This window comes from Benincasa hispida, chromosome 5 (genome assembly GCF_009727055.1).
Source record: "Benincasa hispida cultivar B227 chromosome 5, ASM972705v1, whole genome shotgun sequence".
NCBI lineage: Eukaryota > Viridiplantae > Streptophyta > Magnoliopsida > Cucurbitales > Cucurbitaceae > Benincasa > Benincasa hispida.
Window position 1 is genome coordinate 45,841,271 of NC_052353.1, and position 24,295 is coordinate 45,865,565.

The 24,295-nt window shown below is 36.7% G+C and overlaps 1 protein-coding gene across 1 annotated transcript; it reads left to right on the forward strand.

Moving 5' to 3' along the window:
* Positions 1-805: 805 nt before the first annotated feature.
* LOC120077724 (histone-lysine N-methyltransferase ATXR3) lies at positions 806-16,816 on the forward strand. The gene is made up of 20 exons (XM_039031687.1): positions 806-1,060; positions 1,346-3,694; positions 3,806-3,862; positions 5,996-7,117; positions 7,478-7,848; positions 7,932-8,483; positions 8,574-8,674; positions 9,322-10,372; positions 10,490-10,561; positions 10,932-11,042; positions 11,165-11,265; positions 13,387-13,486; positions 13,567-13,662; positions 13,883-14,050; positions 14,137-14,262; positions 14,542-14,595; positions 14,945-15,192; positions 15,282-15,390; positions 15,481-15,783; positions 16,345-16,816. The coding sequence occupies exons 2-20, from the start codon at positions 1,462-1,464 to the stop codon at positions 16,519-16,521; spliced, it is 7,152 nt and encodes a 2,383-aa protein (XP_038887615.1). The 5' UTR covers positions 806-1,060; positions 1,346-1,461; the 3' UTR covers positions 16,522-16,816.
* Positions 16,817-24,295: the final 7,479 nt, after the last annotated feature.

Below are 24,295 nucleotides of genomic sequence, written 5' to 3' on the forward strand. Positions count from 1 at the left end.
TAGGCATGTTTGTCCAAGTCTAAATTTATATACAATAAATATAGTCTATTGGAATAGTAGTGCCTTTATCTAACTAAGTCATATTTACCAATTTAAAGTTTTGAAATATGAAAGTTGATAGAATTCAAATTTGCCACCTAACATATATTTTTAATACATAGTTTTGTCCATAATATGCCTCATTTCGGATTTGAATTCTAAACACCAACACCCAAATGTTTGAAAGGTTGGGTCACATTGGCTGAGAAAAAGAAGTGAAACGAATACAAGCCCACAACAGAGGGCCCATTATTAGGCCCAATCCAATTGAATTTGAGTCAGAATCGGCCCGAAATCTCACAAGCTATGGGCCGAATTTCATAGCCTAACTCGAAATCACGACGACTTCGTGAATCCCTCCTTTTTCAACCCCCCAAAAAACTTGAGCGCCAAAACCATGATACATTTACCAAAATACCCTTACTTCTCAATCTCCTCGTCTCCTCTCATCTGGGAAAAAGACGGCGTATTTACGAAAGTAAATATCCCGTCTACCGCTTCACCCGTACAAGGGTATTACAGTAAATTCGCACGAATAAAATGATAAAGATAAAAATAAAGAACGCTCGATAATTCCTCTTAATATTAATTAGTTGATCAGGATATTAATAACAAAGAAAAAGAAAATCAGATCGATAGTTTTCATAAAGTTTAATCAGTCGTGAAAGTCCGAATCAGCCCATTCGCCGTCAAAATAACCTGTGTCCTTGTTCGTAATTTCACTCAATTACTTCCTAGACCCCGATAAATTCACCAAAGGGCAACGATCGGAATTGTTGGAAGGAGAAAAAAAAAAAAAAGAAAAAAAAAAGAACAAGAAAGCTTCCTCTTTCAGACCAACATAGAACGCAACCAAAGAGCGACTCAAAGATAGAGCGTTTAAAGGGAAGAAAGATTGGAAAATTTTTTCACGAAGTTTTAAAAGGAGGGAGATTTTCAGAGAGATTGATTTCAGAACTTGTAATCAATTGAGTTCTTCTTGATCCGTACATCGCTTACTCAGTCTCTCGCGCGCTCTACGGTCTGTCGCAGCTACGATTTTTTCCTTTCCGGATCTATTCAGTCTTCGTTCAATTTTGTTTTTCTCGGAAAAATTTTGGTTCTATTGATTTTCTTTGGGGTTTCTCTTTTTACATTTACGGAATTCAATAGATAGGTTTTGGTATTGAGAGCGGGGGTTGTTCGTCGGGGGTGGATGATTACTTGTTTCGGGAATTTTGCGAGTTCTTCGTTTTATTTGGTTTATTAAACCCTACATTGTTTGGGCTTGACTTTGGTGTTGGGTTTTCTCTTTTGGAAAAAACAGGGTCTTGAATTGGGAGGAAGATTCAAGAATTTGAAGATATCGCAGTATGAGCATCGAGAGCCCTGGCGAAAGGGAGAGTTAGGGTTTTGAGTTTAAGCGATAGAGGTGAGATTTCCATGGGCGATGGAGGCGTCGCATGCATACCTTTGCAACAACAACAGCAGCATATTATGGAGACGTTTCCAATTCCTTCAGAGAAAATGCTTTGTGCAGGTAAGAATAATGGGTTCAATTCAAAGTCTACAGTCAAATTCAGTGAGGCAGAACGGAAGCAGAAGATGAAGGTGAAGAAAGAAGAGGTCGTAGCGAAGGATGTTGAATTGGGAAGAACAGAATCAGGATTGGATAAGCCAGGTAAGAGTAGCAGAGAAGTTGGGCATGCTGAAAATGGTGTTGATAATGCAGAGAAAGATGAAGTTGAAGAGGGTGAATTGGGAACGTTGAAGTGGTCGAGAGTGGAAGTAGAGAATGGGGAGTTTGTGCCTGAGAAGTCAAGAAGAGGTGGAATTGAAAACAGTGAAAAATGGAGGAAACCGGAGATTGAAAAAGGAGACCATGTACGGGGAAAATGGCGGAGAGGGGATATAGAGAAAGGGGAGATAGTTCCAGAGAAGAGTAGAAAGCTTGAGGCTGAGAATAGATCACGGAGGTTGGCGAAGGATGAAATTGAGAGAGGAGAGTTCATTCCAGATAGATGGGAAAAGGGTGATATTCTGAAGGACGACTTTCGTTATTCAAGAACACGCAGATACGAGTCTGAGAAGGACAGAGCTTGGAAAAGTGTGCGTGAGCCAACACCACCTCTTGTGAAGTACTCAACTGATGATGTTATAAGAAGGAAAGAACTAAATCGAAGTGGGAATCAGCACGGAAAAACTACACCCAGATGGGAGAATGGCCAAGACAGAGGTTCAAGGTATGGTTCAAAGCTTTTGAATGATGAAGTTTCTCATAGGAACGACTACAATGATGGTAAGAACTTTGGAAAAGATTATTCTTCTAGCAATCGTTTGAAGCGCTATAGTCTGGAATCAGATAATTTTGAGCGTAAACATTATGGTGATTATGGGGATTATGCTGGCTCAAAAAGCAGGAGGCTTTCAGAGGAGAGCAGTAGAACTTCTCACTCTGATCATTATTCAATCCGCCCTATGGAAAGGTCTTGTAAAAATTCTTCTTCTTCTTCTCGGGTATCTTCATCTGATAAGTTCTCTACGAGACATTATGAATCTTCTTCTACATCTTCTCGGGAAGCTTATAACAGACATGGGCATAGTCCTGGTCATTCTGATAGGTCACCTCGTGAAAAAGCTCGATATCACGATCACAGGGACCGCAGCCCTGCTTATCGGGATAGATCACCATTTATTGGTGAAAGATCACCATATGGTCGGGATAAATCACCATATGACCGGAGTCGTCACTATGACCATCGTTATCGTAGTCCTCATGCCGAGCGGTCCCCACAAGATCGAGCTCGGTGTCATGGTCGTAGAGATCGAACACCGAACTATTTGGACAGATCACCTCTTGACCGGAGTAGGATCAATAACCACAGAGAAACAAGCCGAAGAAGCAAAGGAAGTGAAAAACATAGTCTGCACAATGAAAGCAGAACTCGGGAAGATAAAACTACACCAAAGGACTCTGATGGAAGAGAATCAGTTGCGACAACAAAAGAATCCTGTGACGAGATCAACGAGCAGAATACCAATGGATCTATCGAGACTGTTGGTGACTGCAGGTCTTATGAAGGGGAGGAGAAGTCTCAGAGTCCAAACCAAACTTGTACAGAACTGTCTCATGTGGATGGAGTTCCTGAAGAGCTGCCTTCCATGGAGGAGGATATGGATATTTGCGATACCCCGCCACATGCTCCCTTGGTTACTGATACATCAACAGGTAAATGGTTTTATCTTGATTATTATGGTGTGGAGTGTGGACCTACAAGACTGTATGATCTGAAGGCACTTGTTGAAGAAGGTTCTTTAATGTCGGATCACTTTATCAAGCACTTGGATAGTGATAGATGGATGACAGTCGAGAATGCTGTTTCTCCTTTGGTCACCATAAATTTTCCATCCATTGTACCAGACTCTGTTACTCAGTTGGTGAGCCCTCCTGAAGCAACCGGCAATGTGTTGGCAGATGTCACAGATACTGGACAATTAAACATTCAAGGTGGTCATTCTGAACATAATCAAATTCCTAGTGATGAACCAAATTTACCTTCTGATGAAGGTGTGGATGCTTCTGAGGCATTAGGAGATCTTCACATCGATGAAAGGATCGGTGCTTTGTTGGAGGATATCACTGTTATTCCTGGCAGAGAACTTGAAACAATTGCAGGTATTTGTTCTAACCTTTTTCACTCTTTCTAAAAAACTTCTGGCAAAATCCCTCCTTGCCTTATTCATTGGGGATTTCTTAGACTTTTCCCGTTTATCTGTTTTCTTGCAGAAGTTTTGCAGATGACTTTGGATGGTGAACAATGGGAAAGATTGGCCATCTCCGAAGGTATAAGTTAATTCTTCTCTCTCTCTCTCTCTCTCTATATATATATATATATATCTATATATATATATATATATATATATATTTGATAAGATACAGTTTCATTTGAAAACTTCTATAATTTTTAATTTTTAATTTTTATCTTAATTTTTCGGGACATTAAACTTAAGAAACGGAAAGTACAAGAATTGTGTGGAGAACGTAAGACATCCTCCAAAATCCTAACCTAGAAGCCAAATACCAAGCGAGAAAGCAAATATACTCTCCAATTGTCATTAATAAAAAGAAGTGTGTAATTATAAAGTACCAAAAAAGGCTTACATTAATTGGAAAAAAGGGTGAGTAATCATGGCATCTTGGAGAAAGAACTCTGTTTGGCTTCTCTAATCATAGATCCTAGCATGTAACCAACTGTGATACTTAAGGGCATATTTGGGAGTGATTTTATAAATAGTGTTTTTAGAGAAAATGATTTGTTTATAAGTGATTTATTATTATTATTATTATTATTATTATTTTCATATAATCAATTTAATGTTTGTGAGTGATTTTAGAAAGAAGATTTTGAAGAAAATAATTTAATTGTAATTATAATTATTTTTTGTAAAAGTATTTAATTATAAATTAATTTAATATTTGATTTTACGCTTGTAAAAGATATTTTGATCTCATTTAGAAGTATTTTCTCACGATTAATGTTTATTTTCAAAAGTAATTTTAGAATCATGAAATTACTAAAAATGCATTACGTTTGTGAGAAAAAGGTGGCAATCTAATGTTATGGAGAGAGAAAAAATAGGAGGAAAATGAAAATTTAAGTGCAAAAGGAGAAAACTGAAGAGAGCTTGAGGGGAACATTTTAGATATAGGGAGGAGGGGGCATACATTTTAGCATGGGACAAAAAAGAATGAAGAGAATTTTAATTAAGGGAGAGAAAATTCAAAGATAGAAAAATGAAATTAGCAAGATATAAGAAAACAAAAAACTTTTTGAGCTAGAAAAAAATTGGAGAGATGCAAAAATTGTAGAGAGACTAATATTTTAGAGTTAAAAATTTGCCAATATCTAAAAAAGAAAATATTAGGAGAGAAAAAAGGATAAACATCTTAGACAAAGAATAAAGTTACAATAAAGATCTTAAAACTTGGGAGAGAAAAGTGAGAAAGCAGGAGGAAGAAGTGAGATAAATAATGATGGAGAGTGATAGAAAAACAAATTAAAATTTCACATAATTTTAGGACACAATAAAATGAAATAAGGAGGGTTTTTATCCACCATTTATTATATGAGTTACAGTCATTTTAAAATCAAAATATCTCCCAATCACTCACCAAAAATACTTGAAAATCACCTCCCAAGTTGATTGTGAATCACTTAAAGTGATTTTGGATCCTTTCAATCACTTATCTACCATTGCCAAACATTACCATTTAAAAATTGAAGTGATTTGGTCACTCCCAAACATGCCCTAAATTGCAAAAACAAATCGACAGGAGCAATACTTGGGTGCATCTCGGATTGTACATTTCTTTATGGGTGTGTTAACCTAGTTGAGATATCTTGGTGTGCCTGATCCCTAGTCTTATTGGATTTACATTTCCTTTATGGCTATACTGCATTGTAATTCGAGCATTAATCTCTTTTCATTTCATCCATGAAAAGTGTTGTTTCTGTTTCAAATATATATACAAACACATAAAGAAGGAGTTTTTCTTATGGCAAAATGTGGTTGGAAGACTAAGTTGGGCCGGAAAACATGGGTTGCACATAGGATGCATGGAATTCAATGGATAAATGTGTTCTTAGGGTTCTGTACTGCATTTTTACACATCATAGGTTTTTGGGGTGAGGGTGATGAAGGGGTTTTTCTTTTAGTGTTTAGTTGTTTTTCCTTTTTTAGTAAAAGTAATTTAGGCATAAACTAACTGTAACTCTTCAAACCTAATTGTCTTCGTTTCAATCGGAGGCAAGGTATGAGTCATAGTCATTTTATGACTCGTAGCTTCACTGGTGTGACGTTGTGCCATTTGATTTGCTATTAAAAAAAAAAGTAAAAGTAATTTGTCATTTTGATACTTGGTCTCAATTTTGGGTGAAATACAGCTCCTTCCATTGTTTAATCTTGATCTTCACAGGTTTCTCAGATCATTTTGGTGAACAGCTCGATCAAAGTACTGATGATGTTGTGGAATTTACTGACTTTGCAACATCAGTGGATTCTGGTTCCAAAACATATGTACCATCTGACAAGGACTTTGTAGTTGATGATGGTGACTTGACTTCTGGACCATGGTCTTGCAAGGGTGGTGATTGGAGGAGAAATGATGAATCTGCCCCAGAAAGAAATGCTAGAAAGAAGCTTGTTCTGAATGATGGTTTTCCACTATGTCAGATGTCCAAATCAGGTTATGAGGATCCTAGATGGCATCAGAAGGATGAGTTGTATTATCCTTCTCAAAGTAAACGACTTGATCTGCCTCCTTGGGCATTTACTTGTCTTGATGATAGGCTAACGGCAGCAGTAAGGGGGACTAAGGGAACTATGCTACCTGTCATCAGGATAAACGCTTGTGTGGTAAAAGATCATGGTTCATTTGTCTCTGAGCCTCGCATGAAGGTTAGGGGTAAAGGGCATTCAAGGTCTAGGCTATTCTCTTCAAATGCTGATGGGAAGCGATCAGCTGATGGTGATTCTCAGTTGAAGATTGCTCGAGATGTAAGTTCAGAGAGGTCCTTCAAGGCTACTGCTTTTATTAGCATCCCTAAAGATCGACTTTGCTCGTATGATGACTTGCAGTTGCATTTTGGTGATTGGTATTACCTTGATGGTGCTGGACATGAATGTGGGCCTTCTTCATTTTCAGAACTACAGTTACTAGTAGATCAAGGTGTTATTCAAAAGAACAGTAGTGTTTTCAGGAAGTTTGATAGGGTATGGGTTCCTGTAACATCTTTTGCAGAATGTTCTGAATCGACAAGGACTCAGATGGAGAAAGTACCATTATTAGGTGATACAACAAAAAATCCAGTTTCAGTATCTGGGGACAATTCCTTTGGTGGACTCATCAAAACTTCAGATATGTTTCATGAACTACATCCTCAGTTTGTTGGATTTACTCGAGGAAAGTTACATGAATTAGTTATGAAATTTTACAAGAGCCGGGAGTTCGCTGCAGCAATAAATGATGTCTTAGATCCATGGATCAATGCAAAGCAACCAAAGAAGGAGATGGAGAAGACCATGCACTGGAAATCAGGTATTGGTGAAGTCATTTTTGAATTTGAATGTATCTTTTTCTTTTCATTTTCAGGATGTAGGTCTTTCTACTCTCATCCTCTATGAGCATTTGCCCCATGGAAGGGGTAGGGTTGTCAATAATTGATAAGTTGCATTTATTTGTTATTATGGTCCTTGTGATTATTATTTTTTTTGTAGGTTTTTTATGACCATATGTTTCCTTCATCTTATTGTTTGAATCTTAGTCATTTTGTTGTACCACGTACTGATGTACAGTAACTGACTTGTATTTCTCATGAGTGCTTTCCTTAATTATTTCATGATTTCTGATCATATTTCTGATTTCACATTGGGGGTGGCTGGATTTCGGGAACTACAGATGGCAGTGCACGTGCTGCTAAAAGAGCCAGAGTGCTGGTTGATGAAAGTGAAGACGATTATGAAGTGGATGAGGATTTGCTGCATCAACATCAAAAGGATGAAATTGCATTTGAGGATTTATGTGGTGATGCTACTTTCCACGGAGAAGAGAGTACAAGTTTGGAGGTTGAGTCCTGGGGTTTCCTTGATGGTCATATTCTGGCACGGATTTTTCATTTTCTGCAGTCTGACCTAAAATCCTTATCTTTCGCTTCTGTAACTTGTAAGCACTGGAGAGCGGCTGTTAGGTTTTACAAGGATATCTCCAAACAGGTTGATTTATCATCTTTGGGTCCAAACTGTACAAATTCCACATTCATGAATATCATGGTAAGTGATATCTCAAAGGCCTGTGTTGCATGGGGTCATCTATTTAATTTCAGTTTAACCTTATTGTATATTTGTGATTGCAGAGTACTTACAATAAAGAAAAGGTCACTATTATAATTCTAGTTGGCTGCACCAACATTACCCCAGTAATACTTGAAGAGATTCTTGGCATGTTTCCTCAGTTAGCCTCTATAGATGTTCGAGGCTGCAGTCAGTTCATTGATTTGCCTTCTAAGTACCCAAATATAAATTGGGTGAAAAGAAGTTTAAATGCTTCTAAAAACAATGAAGAAACACATTCTAAAATGAGGAGCCTCAAGCATATAACTGAAAAATCTTCTCTTTCTAAAATTAAGGGCCTCAGTTCTAATGCGGATGATTTTGGGGAGCTGAAGGAGTATTTTGAGAGTGTGGATAAGCGAGAGTCAGCAAATCAGTTATTCCGCAGAAGCTTATACAAGCGTTCAAAAGTATTTGATGCTAGAAAGTCCTCATCAATTGTTTCTAGAGATGCCCGCATGAGACAATGGTCTATTAAGAAATCAGAAGTTGGATATAAGAGGATGGTGGAATTTCTTGCTTCCAGTCTGAAGGAGATCATGAGGGACAATACATTTGAATTCTTTGTGCCCAAGGTACTCTGTTCATATTTTACTATTTTAGTATAGCAGAGCATTTATTTTGTTCTGAAATTTATCACTGTTTCTCATCTCTATGCTGTGCAGGTTGCAGAAATTCAGGACAGAATTAGAAACGGTTATTACATTAAGCGGGGGCTTGGTTCTGTCAAGGAAGACATCAGTCGAATGTGTAGGGATGCAATAAAGTATGTTTTATTTGGATACCTTTTGACTTTTCCCCATTTTGCGACTGGTTTACATTTTGTTGGACTAATTAGAGTCTCTTGTTTAATAATTGCAATCCCTCTCGAAAGGTTAACATGGATTAGGAGGAAAGCAAATGTGTTTTGTGCAACCATTATCTGATGAATGGTCAACTGAGTTCCAGTTTGGTGTGCTTGTATAAAGATTTATTTAAACTTGGAAAATAACAGGTTGTTATTATTATTTTTTTTTTCAAAAAACGTCAATAATTAATTATTTACTTTTCAAGGTTGTAAGAATACTGTTTTTGAAAAACTATTTATTAAAATGATTTCTATTTCTAGAGGTGGATACCGTTTCTTAAATCTCATTTACAACCATGAAGTAAAATTCTTGTTTTGTTTTCAGCTTTGTTGATGTTAAATGGTTCCAGTTTTTGTCTGTGGGCGGTTTTTTGTGACTTCAGTAAATATAATTTTCAGGAACTATTTCTATATGCTTGCTGTTCCCTTCTTCTTGAAAATATTTTTTCATTTTAATGTAATACCATTCTTCTTTCTGTTTCTGGAGCTTTTAGTCGTTCATATTCTCTTGAGGTCTTGGATTGTGCATTTTCTGCCATAAAATGTATACCTTCATGCTCTTGCAGAGCTAAGAGCCGGGGTGATGGAGATATGAATCACATCATTACGCTATTCATTCAGCTTGCCACCCGTTTGGAGAAGAAATCAAAGGTACGTCTGGAGAAGGATGAAGTGAGCTCTTGGGAAGATGACTCTTCTTCAAGACTTGGTTCTTCTGCTGCTTCAAAGTACAAAAGGCGGCTTGGTAAAATAGGTACTGAAAGGAAATACACAAACAGAAGCAACGGCTCCATATTTGGAAATGGCGCTTTAGACCATGGAGAGTATGCATCTGATCGAGAAATTAGGAGGCGCTTATCCAGATTGAATAAGAAAGCAATGGGATCCGAGAGTGAAACATCTGATGAGTTTGATAGGTCTTCTGGAGATGGCAAGAGTGGCAGCGAGAACAGTGTCTCAGATACGGAAAGTGATTTGGAGTATTCATCAGGTCGACTTGAATCCAGAGGAGATAAATGCTTTATTCTTGATGAGGCATTTGATTCTACTATGGATGACCGTGAATGGGGTGCTCGTATGACAAAAGCAAGCCTTGTTCCTCCTGTCACAAGAAAGTATGAGTTGATCGACGAATATGTTGTCATAGCTGATGAGGAGGAAGTGCGACGCAAGATGAGGGTATCTTTACCAGATGACTATGTCGAGAAATTAAATGCTCAGAAGAATGGTGCTGAGGAGTTGGATATGGAACTTCCTGAAGTCAAGGACTACAAGCCTCGAAAGAAAATTGGGGATGAGGTTTTAGAGCAGGAAGTTTATGGAATTGACCCATATACACACAATCTTTTGCTTGATTCTGTGCCTGAAGAATTGGATTGGTCTCTAATGGAAAAACATTTGTTTATTGAAGATGTGCTGCTTCGCACTCTGAATAAACAGGCCATACATTTTACAGGCACAGGAAATACTCCCATGAAGTATCCTTTACTGCCCGTTATTGAAGAAATTGAGAAGGTTGCTGCAGAAGAATGTGATATACGAACAATGAGGCTGTGTCAAGGTATTTTGAAGGCCATACATAGTCGACCAGAAGATAAGTATGTTGCTTATAGGAAGGTATGCAAGCACCATCTTATCGACTTACCCTTTCCAAACTTTTTCTCATCTTCCATGACTTGGCAATTTTTCTGATATCACTTTTTGTTCTTGGTTTGTCTGCTAATTGTGTATTAGGGGCTGGGTGTTGTATGCAACAAACAGGAAGGTTTTGGAGAAGACGATTTCGTTGTTGAATTTTTGGGAGAGGTATGGCTGCAGTTCTTAGAATTTTGGATTGAGATTATTTTATTGTGTTTAGGGTTTACGATAGTGATAAAGAGACATTGTATTTCTTCTCCAGCTCTCTTTTCAGATAGTGGATTTAGAGAATCATACTAAAAGTGTATATACGTTTTAATAAGATATTTAATATTTTTATGTATAGACTAGGTTGGATTTAATTAAGTTGCCAGATAGTACAGTACTCCTGTGCCCTTAATATCCTCATTTTCGTTACTTTTTATTATCTGCTATTCAGGGCAGTTTTTCAATTTTGTGTTCTTGCATGGTTTTTTTGGGAATGAAATTCACATATCTGTGCCAGTATTTACATGTTTATCATCTTTCTCTTATTTAGGTTTATCCTGTATGGAAATGGTACGAGAAACAGGATGGAATTAGGTCATTACAGAAAAATGACAAGGACCCAGCTCCCGAATTTTATAATATCTATTTAGAAAGACCAAAGGTGCTTCTACTTAACTCAGTTGTATTTATATATTTATATCATTATATGTGTTTCACTATATATAGTTTCTAATTCTTTATTCCACATACTTAGTTGATTTCTCATTGTCCTCTCTTGGGCAGGGTGATGGGGATGGTTATGATTTAGTGGTAGTTGATGCCATGCACAAAGCAAACTATGCAAGCCGCATTTGCCATTCATGCCGACCTAATTGTGAAGCAAAGTAAGTTCTCTTAAAAGCCTAGGTCTCTCTCTCTCTCTCTATCTATCTCCCGCACGTTAGCGGCTCATGGTTTAGAACTTTATCGGTGAATGAAAGGGTGGGTTAGAACTCCCAACACCTATAAATTAGGTGAACTATAGGAAAGTCCTCTAATTTGAAATCAAGGAAGAAAGACTTTGATATGAAAAAGGGTGAAATCCAGAAAACTATCAAAGGTAGAGAATGAGTCCTTGAAAGTTTGTGCATTCCTTTCACACCCAAAGAAACTGGAGGAAAACACTATTGATGGTAGGTCACAAAACCTTCTAGACACCTTGAAAGGGATATTCTACAAATATGGAGGCTAGGATATCATAAATGCTGTTAGGCATAGATAAGGACCAACCAAAAGCATCTAAGATCGTTGTCTGGAGGCAAATGAGCAGTGCACAAAAAAGAATCCTGGGTGTTCTGAGCTAGAAGAACACATAATACAGCAAGAAAGTGAGAGATGGACATGAGGTATCCTTGTATAGTTTGCTTTGTGAATGAAATAGGGTAAACCCAACACTTCTATTTAATAACTAATAATCTCTCCAATTGGGAAGAAAAAAAGATAAACTATATTGAGTAAAAGGAGACTCAGATTGACACGGAATAAAAGCATTTGTAAGAACCAAATCCATAAATCTATCAAAACTAGAGACAGAGAGAAGGGTGTCAGGATTGTTGAGGCGCAGTCAGGTGCTCGCCTTAGACAAGAAGCGAGGCAATGGGAGGCCATACCACCTTGCAAGTACCTTGGGTGAGCACCTTCAATGGGGCCCTCGCCTTTTGCGTCTTTCTGTTGCCTTGAACGTATGTTCAAGGCGACACACGCGCTCGCCTTTTTTTTCTTTTAATGATTCTTCAAGTTTTTTAGTTTTCTGCTTTCTTCAAACTTTCTTCTTTAATATCAAGAATCAAGAAGAATCATGATTTAAACAAGAAGTCAAGAAAAACCAAAGAAAGGAAGGAGAAATGAAAAAAAATAATAGCACAAGTAGTAGAAAAAAGTTGAGAAGAAGTCATCTTTTTGTTTACCCAACGGGCCATCCATCGGTTGCTTTCAAAAATGAAGCAAAGGAAGAAGAAGAGGGGTCAAAAATCAGAAGGGAAGAAGAAATGTTCTTTTATTTCTTACATTTCCTTGAAGATAAGTGAAGGGTGGGCTGCCAGCATTAAAGTAATGTTGGCTGCATGCCAACCAAACTACCAAATGGCAAAGTTTGTACCCCATTACTCAAAGAACTAATTTTTACCTATTTAAAATCATTTCTATTTCTATTTCTTTTTTCAAGTATATATTTCTTTCTCATATTGTTTTAGTTAATTTTTATTTTAATTCTTAATAATTTTGTTAATATTTTAATATATTAAAAATCAATGTATTTTCTTTTATCAATAATTGTAAAAATAGTATTTATCTATTTATTAATTTTTTTTAAGTTTGCTCTGCTTCAGTTGGGCAACGCTTTTTGATTGCCTCTCGCCTTGAGGCGATTAAAGAGCTTGTTGCCTTGAAAGTGCGCCGCGGTGCTTTGAAAACACTGAAGGGTGTACAACTCTAATCCAGAGCCTCAAGCCTCGTCAACATTCTTTTAGTAAAGAGTACCACTAGCAATCATAATCTTAACTTCTAACATTAGGATGTTTAATTATTATTTTCTATATTAGTATGAAATTTGAGGTATCTATTATCTTCCCTGATACTGAAGGTCTTATCTCTACTCTAACATTACAAGAAATATTGTTATCTTAGAATAAATTTAAATATTAAAGGAAGTAGATGGATGCATTCTGGTTCAACAACCAAAAAAAAAAAAAAAAAAGAGAGAGAGAAAAAGAATAAACTGCATTGATTTCAACCTAGTTTTCTGAATAATAACTTTTATGAACCTGGCTCCATAATCATTTTTATTTGCTTGTCTTAGCTTTGTATTGTTGCTTATGATCTTACTTGAACATCTGTTCTATGAGTTGTACAACTGTGTCCTTGAGTTCTAAGTTCTGTGTTGTTGCTTTGTGATAGTTACTACAATATCCCCATATTTTTTTTTTTACAAATCATAGATAATTCCAACGTATTGTTTTAAAACGCAGAGTTACTGCCGTGGATGGCCATTACCAAATTGGAATTTATACCTTGCGCAAAATACAGTATGGTGAAGAAATTACATTTGATTATAATTCTGTCACGGAGGTATGTCTTTTTGTAATGCTTTTCTGATCCAGTTCTTTGGGTTTCTTTGTTTCCTCTAATGTTACTTTTCACTCCATCAGAGCAAGGAAGAATACGAAGCATCAGTCTGTTTATGTGGCAGCCATGTTTGCCGAGGTAGCTACTTGAATTTGACTGGTGATGGTGCCTTTCTTAAGGTAATATTTGGAGGGAACATTTCTAGAAAAAAGACATGGTGCACCTCTTTGGTTTCAGTTTATGTTTGTTTTCACGTGCTAAGAGATCTTTGGTTTTCATATTCCCTCAATATATCAATGTATTATTGGTTATTGTGGTTGTTCTGTCTACTTGTTCCCTGGCTTGATCATCTGTGTGGCCCTAGTACTAGATAATCAGGACACGTTGTCTTTCCACCAGGTACTGGAGGAATGGCATGGCGTTTTGGATTGTCATCAACTGATGCTAGAGGCCTGTGAATTAAATACAGTGTCAGAAGATGACTATCTTGACTTGGGTAGGGCTGGATTAGGCAGTTGTTTACTCGGGGGTTTACCTGATTGGTTGGTGGCTTATTCAGCTCGTGTGGTAAGTGCCTTTTCTGGGTGCCTTGGTGCTTTTGGTATCTATTTGTGTATGATATTATTTTCTCCACCCTTGGAGTTTGGTTTCAGGTGAGGTTCATTAACTTTGAAAGAACAAAGCTTCCGCAAGAGATTCTGGCTCATAATTTGGAAGAGAAAAGGAAATACTTCTCAGATATCTGCCTTGATGTTGAGAAGAGTGATGCCGAAGTTCAGGTAAAATGAATATGCCATGCATATGCTTTAATATTCAAGATTGAGGAAATGGATTCAAGTCATAGTGTCCACCTACAGAAGATTTGATATCTACAAGCTATTTATGCAATCAAATGTAGTAGGGTCACATGGTTATCTCGTGAGTACAATTGAGGTGTGAGGATGATGGCTTGAACACTCAGGATATTTATATTCATATATTTGCGTGCATACGTTTTTTGTTGAAATGCATTAGTTTTGTTGTTTTCCTAGAAGTAATTTCTTTTATGGCCTTGACAGGCGGAGGGTGTTTACAACCAAAGGCTACAAAATTTGGCTGTTACTCTCGACAAGGTGAATACCTTCACTTCCCTCTTCTTATCTTGTTTTGTTCTGTTTATGTAGTATGTATTATTGGGTTGGTTTGATCAGGAATAGATTATTGTTTCCTGATTGGGTTGGTTTGATCAGGAATAGATTATTGTTTCCTGTTCCACATTTTCTTCCTGTTCGTCGGGAGCATTGTTTCTAAGTTTGGTTTCGAATGTGTGGTGATATTTGGTATAAGATAAGGTTTTTGTGATTGGCAAGGAGGAAAACAAGGTTCTAGAGTGGAGTAGTCTTTTCCTTCCCTTTTATTTTTAAGATGTAGAAACTTTATATTTGTCCATCTTTTCAGTAACATTTTAACTGTTATGTGAAGGTGCGATATGTGATGAGATGCATTTTTGGCGACCCAAAGAATGCCCCACCTCCATTGAAGAGGCTCAGTCCTGAGGAAGCTGTATCTTATATATGGAATGGAGAGGGATCACTAGTAGAGGAGCTGCTTCTGAGCATGGCTCCACATGTTGAAGAAGACTTGATAAGTGATCTCAAATTGAAGATTCGTGCCCACGATCCATTATGCTTTAATGACATTCAAAAGGAACTTCAACAGTCTCTATTGTGGTGAGTACCTTTGTATGCCCCTGCTTAAAAATACAATAATATCGGTCTATTGGATGTTTATTTGAATTCGTTTCATTTCTTCTGTGTAGGTTGAGAGATGAAGTTCGTAACATTCCTTGTACATACAAATCCCGTAATGATGCTGCTGCAGATTTGATTCATATTTATGCTTTTACTAAGAATTTTTTTAGAATACAGGTACTGACTTGTATAATTTTCACAGCTTTCAGTTTCAATTTTTCCTGTTTGAGCACGATATATTAAGGCAATGTTTGCTTTTACTTGCAGGAATACAAAGCTGTAACTTCCCCACCAGTTTACATTAGTTCACTTGACTTGGGTCCCAAGTATGTGGATAAGTTAGGGACAGGTTTTCAAGAGTACTGCAAGACGTATGGTCCGAATTATTGCTTAGGGCAACTAATTTTTTGGCACAACCAGCAAAACATCGATCCAGATTGTAGCCTGGCTACGGCCAGCAGGGGTTGCTTGTCTTTGCCAGAGATAGGCTCCTTCTATGCCAGAGTTCAGAAGCCTTCTCGGCAGCGTGTATATGGCCCAAAGACTGTCAAATTTATGCTGTCAAGGATGGTCAGTCTTTCTCCGTTCTTAAATTAATGCATTGGTTGGTATTAATTCACACTTTTTGCGTCACAAGGAAGGAGTAAGAGAAAATGGAAATATATAAAAATATGGTATAATGTCATAAGAATAATAATAAGGTAGCCTAGCCTTTTGAGAGGATGGCTAATCTCTCCTAAGTTCTTCAAAGGAAATCCCACAAAATTTTTCACTCTTCTCAACCCTATTCCCTCATTTTCTTGATATCCGTGCACGCTGATGTGCACTTTGACTAACCTCTCGGGACCACCTGCCTAATCCTACAACATTTAGGTGTCAAGTAAACTCGTAGGATATCAAAATCTAGGTAGGTGACCACCATGAATGGAATCTATAAATTGTTAGTCCTTTATCAAGGGCAGTTCCCTTATTTATCACTAAGTCAACCCATGATGGTTATCACTTCCTCGATTTATAACCAAAAGTCCTAACAAACCTACTGCCTATTTAGTAATATATCCCTTCTAAGAACTATAGTGATATTCTACTACTACCTTATAGTTGATTCCGATATGATTTTGGTTCCTTCAGGAGAAGCAGCCGCAGAGACCGTGGCCGAAGGATCGTATATGGTCATTCAAGAACTCCCCCAAAGTAATTGGGAGCCCAATGCTGGATGCGGTCTTGAACAACTCACCGCTAGAGAAGGATTTGGTACATTGGCTAAAGCACAGAACGCCCATATTTCAAGCCATGTGGGATCGGTAAACTTTTGGTAGGAGTAGGTAGGAACATTAGCCAAAGCCTCCTCTGTATATTGTTTTGGAATGATTTCTCCATTTTTAGTTCACCGCTGCCCTAAATAGTTGGGGGGTGGTAGTTACATCATTCCAGAGCATCATTACTAGTGTAGCTTCTTCCTTCCCCATTCTTGTGTACAGTTTTTTCTTTTTCCTCATATCTTCTTTTGTTATTTTGTAATTCATATTTGGTCAGCAAATCATTATTATTCCCTCTAATTGGAGAAATGGAAGCAGAAGAAATAGTTCCAAGGTTCAGCAAAGTTCTCTCTCCTCTTGTATTCTTAAACAGACATTTCATATTTTTGTTTGTTTTATAGAATTTTTATTTTTTAAAATTCATAGGTATTATTATCTAGGGAATTTTAACATCTATTGATATGAGTTTTTTAATACCTTACAAAATGGTGGGAGAGATAGAACGCCTAATTAATTAATTAATTGACATTAGCTATTCATTACTATTAATTTTAATTAATTAGTAAATATAAATATGTTATTTAGACTTAATAAATTTCAACTTTTACAAAGATATTTTATGTTTAATATAAATTATTAATTATCAATATAATAATTAATTAGTATTAGTTTAAATATTTGAAATCTTTTTAAATATAAAAAATATTTAAAAATATTTACGTTAAAAGTTCACAAGTACAAATATATAGTGTTTGAAATTTTTTGTTATAAATTATAAATATTTTTTAGATTTTTCAATTTATAAGAATTTCTCTAAATATTTTAGTAATTAATTTAAATTATTTAATTATGTTAACATAAGAATATTTATTCGTTTTTAATGTAATTGATTAAATAATTAATTAATGTCACAAGAAATTAAATAATGTTGAATTTAATTGATGATTTCATCTATGGAATTCTTTCATTTAATTAATTTAAAATTGAATACTAGATATTTAAATTTTAGATATTTAATATCATATCCATGAAGTGCTTATGAAATAATATATGTGATTCAAATGACCCTTAATGTAAGGAAATATATCTTCTAATTTGTAGTGATTGAAATCTTCTCATTGTTCAACCTTGAGGAACTTGTATGAATAAAACCTGCATGTCCAATTGAACGAGTTAGGTCTTTTGACTTTCGTTTGGGCTATGACGGCCACTGCTTCTAAGCTCATAGAAGGAATGCGGCAAAAAAATATTAGCTTTAGGTGTAATACTTTTTTCCCTCTAATTTAAGTTGAAATGGGGAGTAGGTTGCGCCATTTTCCTAATTTTTTCTACCACAAATCTAATATATGTTTTTTAAAGAAATGAGAAACGAGAGATAAGCAATGAAAATATCGATTAATTTTGGCTGTCACAAGTGATTTTGTTCCAATATTAATAGGAAATTGGTGCTTAAAATAACTATTCTATAGATTTAAAATTTGTCCAATTTCACCCTATTTTTTAAGTTTTGAGCTAAAATATATATTCTTTTCTAATATTTTTATCCATCGCACTTGTCGTAAAATTGAAGAGCACAATAGAACACAACAGAAATACAAATATGAAGAAAATATAATATAATAATAAAACTATAAGAGAAAATAACTAAAATTATGAAATTAGAATAATATGGAAATTGAAAGTTGGATTTTGAAGTGGATTTTCTCACTAGTGTAGGTTTTTCAAGATCCACCAAATGTCTCTATTTATAGGCAAAGTGGCAAGTAGGATATGGTTTTACATGGACACCAAGCATGAATGGACAACATGAAGATTGACATATGACTTTTTAGACACTAAACATTGGGCATCTATATTATAATATTTATAATACCTCTTAGATGCTCACATATATATATGAATTATGCCTCGTTAAAATCTTACTAAAAAAAAACCAATAGGAAAAAAAATCCTAGTGAAGAGAAAAGAGTATATATTTCATAAAATTTATACTCCTAAAAGTATACAATATATTTGTTTCCTCTCATAGAAACACCACTTGAGATCTTTGAGTCACTGCATTCCAGTGTTGTACATCAACTTTTCAAAGATTGTTGTAGGTAATGCCATTGTAAATAAGTTGGTCAGGTTATTCTTCGAACAAATTTGTTGTACATTGATGTCACCATTTTCTTCAAGATCATGAGTGTAGAAAAGTTTCCATGAAATATGCTTTGTTCTATCTCTTTTAATATATCCTCATTTGATTCGGGCCATGCATGTTGTGTTTTAAGAAACTGTGAAGATCCGTAGCGAAAGCAGGGATCAACCCAATTTTTATTTTCACATAACAATGAAATTACAGAACATGCAATTATGCATTAATAAAGAATTTACTACATGCAACTTTAAAACAAAAAAGAGAGAGAGAAAGGGTTGGGAGAAATACGTACCCTTGAAGAAACTAATTTCTTCACGCAATTCCTCTTCGAACAGTCACGATTCAAAATAGCCACCACTAGAAGTGAGACCTCTGTATTCTCTTTTAGGATGAGAATTTCTCAAGAGTGTGTGGGCTCTGAGATTTTGGAAGAGAGGGAGAGAATTTTTGAGAGAAAGGAATTAGTGTGATCTCTTTTTGAAAATTATAGAGTTTTTTTTTTCTTTGTATCAACCCTAAAGAGAAGAAGAAGAGAGAAAAGCAACATCCTGCAAAACCACCACAAGTTAGTGATTGAGAGAATTAAGGGGAGAGAAGTTATTTCCCTCCCTTTTGTTTTGAAAAATAAAAAATTAATTTATATATATATATATCACATAACTTATAGTTTTTATATTGTATCAAATACAATATAACCTATAGTTTTAATTCTCTCAATAATACATAGTATTTAATATAAATCACATTTATACTAAATCCAATTATATGAATCCCATTCATATAATTAGTATTTGAATCATATTCAAATATTTAATTTCTCTCTGAATAAACTTTATATTATAATGAATTGAATAATTGTAATCATATATAATTAATTTAAATTAATTATATCACATACAATTAATCTCTCAATTAATTTGAACAATTCAAATAATCCAAAATTAATTCTCAATAATCCCTATTAAGCTATAGAGGAGACTTTATAGACCTGTAGAGTGAAGTTCCAATGGTACTTAAATAATTAATTAAAATTATTCAACATCCATTAACTACCGGCCACTTCACTAAAGATTGACAGTTGCACTCTTCGCACTACAGATATATTTATGTGTCCATTAGATATAACCAGTCAACAACGTGACAACCCTTCACAAACTGCTCGTAAGTACAACTGGGCCAAAATTAACGTTTTGTCCATGTAGTTACATCTGAAGGATCCCAATGAAGGGTCCTTGAACGAAAGCAATAGATCATCCCAAACCCTATTTTTACAGAATTCGATTTTACAGAGAAACATACACAATTATGCATTTAATTCAAACAATATAACATGCACATTATCACACCCCCTCCCTAGCCTTAGCTCCCAAGACTTGGAAGGGAGCGTGAGGGTACACCAGTAGTATTCCAAGACAATATTTAAATTTAACATTTCTTCCCCCCTTATCTATTAAAAATTTCAACATGTTTACAACACTCTATCTAACTTTCATACACATAGTTCAATTTTCTATATTCTTTATTACATGATTCGAGCCGTGTCCTGAGAATTTACCAAGTCCTGGTGTGTTGGTGGTTAGTAGACTCCTTCCTGAATGCTTCGGTTTGCTACCTCTGGGGCTGTCTCTTATACACATCTAGATGTGTATAACAACACTCTATCTAACTTTCATACACATAGTTCAATTTTCTATATTCTTTATTACATGATTCGAGCCGTGTCCTGAGAATTTACCAAGTCCTGGTGTGTTGGTGGTTAGTAGACTCCTTCCTGAATGCTTCGGTTTGCTACCTCTGGGGGGAGGGGGGGTGGGGAATATAAGAAAACATTTGGAAGAGTGTGAGCTACTAAGCCCAATGAGTGGTGCTTTTAAAATAATAATCATTTTGCAAAATATATTTTTGGGAAGTCAATCACATAATCACAATTTAAATATAATTTATGCATGATCATGTATACATTCATTCAATCATCATCCTCTAGTTCCATGCTATACGTGGCATGCTCCTATCATGGACACATTATCAATCATAACAACTTTTTATGAAAACTTTCCTATAACCCACTTTTCCCGCCAATGTGCACATCGACAATTCTTTTCCCGCTAGTCATGCTTAGGTAACTTGACTATATTTCCTGCCAGTCGTCACCAACTATTATTTTCCACCGACCGAGGCCGACTATATTTTTCCACCAAGCACCTTTTATTAAGCATGCTAACTTATATAGTCCGGGTATAATCTCAGTTTCCATAGAAATTTCACAAACAATATCATGGCAACAACATAACATCATTAGCATGCATTTTGCACCTACATATACATTTATCCACATATCAACGCATAAAACTAAGTAAACACTCACCGCAAGCAAGTTTTTCCACTAAAAATCACCTTGAGGATACCTTCTTGAGAATTCCTCCATATCAATGGAAATTCCTTAATTAATACTTATTATATCAATAAATAATGTCAAAATAGACAAAATACCATTATATAATGAAAATACCAGCTTACTCTACTCCAATTTAGCCAAAATCCTCAAATTAGCCTATTTAGAGGTTATTTGGACCATGATAGGCAGCTGGGCGTTTGGGCAGTAGGTAGGGTGGGCGTGTTATGCCGCACAGGGGGGTTGACGCGTTGGGCGTGATGCGTCGCACGGGGAAGGCAGCTGCACTGGGCTAGCGCGCAGGATGTGGGCGCGCGGATGGACGCAGCGCTGCGAGGCGTGCACGCAGGGTGTGGGCTGGCTGACTCAATGCCTCACCAACGCAACCTTTGTTTCTTTTGATCTCTAATCAATTTGGCATCCTAATAACTCAAACGTAACTCTCTAAATATGCTCTCAACACAAGATTTAGGTGATGGTATGAATAAATTCCTCTTACCCAACCTCTCTATTTATAGCCATTCCAAACTCACCCCATGGTGACAACTCAACTCCCATTTGTCTCACTTTGGAGATGCCAACACTTAGTCTACCCAACCTAGCCTTGAGTTGTTCTCATCTTAGCTTGCCAGCCAAAATCTCCTTTTTTGCATGAAATCTCCTTCACCCACCTCCTGCTTGGGATGATAAGACTTCAATTGCATGAAATCTCCTTTGTCCACCTCCTAATAGAACTTTATGTGATCCTCCTTTTGCCACCTAAATCACTTAAATACTTAACATATTTCTCTATTTAAATTGTTTAAGACTTATGCTCGTCTACCATTGGCATCTTCCCTTGAAGTTTTCCATCAATTAGCCTTACCTTTTATCCTTAACGCATAGCAACTCACCTTTCCTTCATCAAAGTCCCACTTAGCCATCGCATGAGTCGGCCATCACCAACGCATAGAGTGGCCGCTCACCCTTGACGCATGGCTTGATAGGTATGCTTGCTTATCCTACTAAGCATGAATGCACGACGCTAACCATTGACGCATGGGCGTGTTGCCTAGGCGCTTGAGCGCTTGGCCACATAAGCATGCTCGGCCGCATGGGCGTGCTTCGCTGCATGGGCGTGCTTCGCCGCATGGGTGTGCTTCGCCGCATGGGCGTGCTTCGCCGCATGGGCGTGCGCTTGGCATAGCGCATCGATGCATGGCTGCTCGGCAGAGCTTCAACGCATAGGATGGCTTGCCCGCTTGCCCGTTCGACGCATAGGCAGGGCGCTCGGCATACACTATCGACGCATGGGCTGCGTGTTTGGCGCATGGCCTATGCGCTTAGCCTCAACGCATGGACTGCGCACTTGGCATGCTCACTCGACGCATACTTCCTGCCCATGTCAACACGACTCATGTATGCCTTTGCGTTGGTTGTATGCAACCCTTAGCCATTTTCCAAGTTGCTTTTATCCTTCATGCATTCTTGCGTTCAACATATTTAAGCCCTTCATAGGCGTTTGGACTTTTGGTCACCTTTTTGGATAATTTTAATGTTTTCCACCCTTTGCTCCCATATCCTCACTTAGGATTTTTCTATTTAACTTCCCACTTTAGATTTAGTGTTAGGGTCTTATATTTACCACCTCCTTAAAATAATTTCGTTCTCGAAATTAAACGAAACTTAATTTACAACAAAACTTTTATTTAATAATTTGCCTCATACAGTTTTATTATACCATGACTTTTATTCTAGTCTTCTAAAAACTTTCTCTTTCCCTTTTCCCACGACCAACATATTGTCTTCCCTATCTTGAGTTAGTCCATATAGTTTCCCCAACGTCATTTTTCCCGTTTCCTCTTTTCTCCCTCCTACAATTCGTCCTCCCTCAACCGTTGTTGATCTTCCTCCCGAGTTGTTTGGTGGTTGTACATTTCCAGTATCCACCAACTGAGGACATTCTCGTTTAAAGTGTCCTAGTCTGCCACACTTAAAACATGTGTGCGACCGTTCTTGGGTTTGCTCCCAACATCTTCCTTAGTGATATTTATTACAGACCAAACATCTTGGTTTTTGGTTAACACTCACCATTGACTCCTTTATTTGGCTTTCCCGTTTAGGGTCTGCTTTAGTGTTGGTAATTCCTCTTCTTTTCCATCCACTTATGCTTTCTACTCTGGGGGTAAAATTTCTTGGTTCTTCCCTCCGCCATCGACTCATTGATGAGTCTCTTTCCGGTCTTACTTCTTCCACCGTTAAACTTCTTTCTACTCCATCGCGGCTTCTATTAGTCTTGAAAATTCTCCCCATTCTGCAGTTTCTGTAACAGGAGTTCGAATCTCTTGTCTTAATCCTGTTTCAAACCTTCGACATCGTTCTTTTTCATCCACTACTATATTTAAAGCATACTTGGATAACTCCGTATACTTTAATTCATACTCCGCTACAGTCATGTTTCCCTGCATGAGTTGTAGGAATTCATCTTGTTTCATATCCCTAAATGATTGGGGATAGAATCTTTCGAAAAATGTTTTTTGAAACTCCTCCCAACATATTTCTTCTTGATCTCCCCTCCTATTCTTTAGTAGCTTCCACCAATCTTCTGTCTGTTTTTGCAATAAAAATGTGGCAAGACTTACCTTACGGTTTTCAGGACATCTCATCACCTCGAAATATTTTTTTATTTGATTCATCCATGCTTCTGCATCTGTAGGATCCTTTGTTCCTTCAAAGTTTGTGGCTTCCAATGCATTTAATTGTTTTATCCCATATTTCTTTTCGGGATCAGGTTGTATATTTTCTAAGCTTGATTAAAGTCTTTGGGTGAATTTATCCATTTGTTCTTCCTCCCTGGATTTTTCTTTTGGATGGCTTGAGGCACTTTCACTTTCATTCCCAGAGGGTTGCCCGATTCTACGTTTTCCACATCTCAGCATTTTGTCTACAATCATTCACATATAAATTAGACATATATTATCAACATACTATTTTTATTTATGAACATTGTTGCTATTTACATTAGTAGTTTTCTTCAGTCTACATAGTTACTTGTTTACTCGTTCTCCGGTAGTCGTAAGTTTTCAAAGTTAAGGCGCATCCTCTCGTTTCTCCATACACACCTCTCTTGAACATGTCCTATTTCCTTACAGAAAATACAAAATTTATAGGATTTCGCGTTGTTAGAGTCATAGGTGGGCTGCTCCTCGAATTCAATCACGATACGTCGAGGAATATCCTTCTTTGCTGCATGCGCCCATTCTTGGTCCACCGTCAGTTCAGGCAATATGTTGTTACTTCCTAAACTCGAAC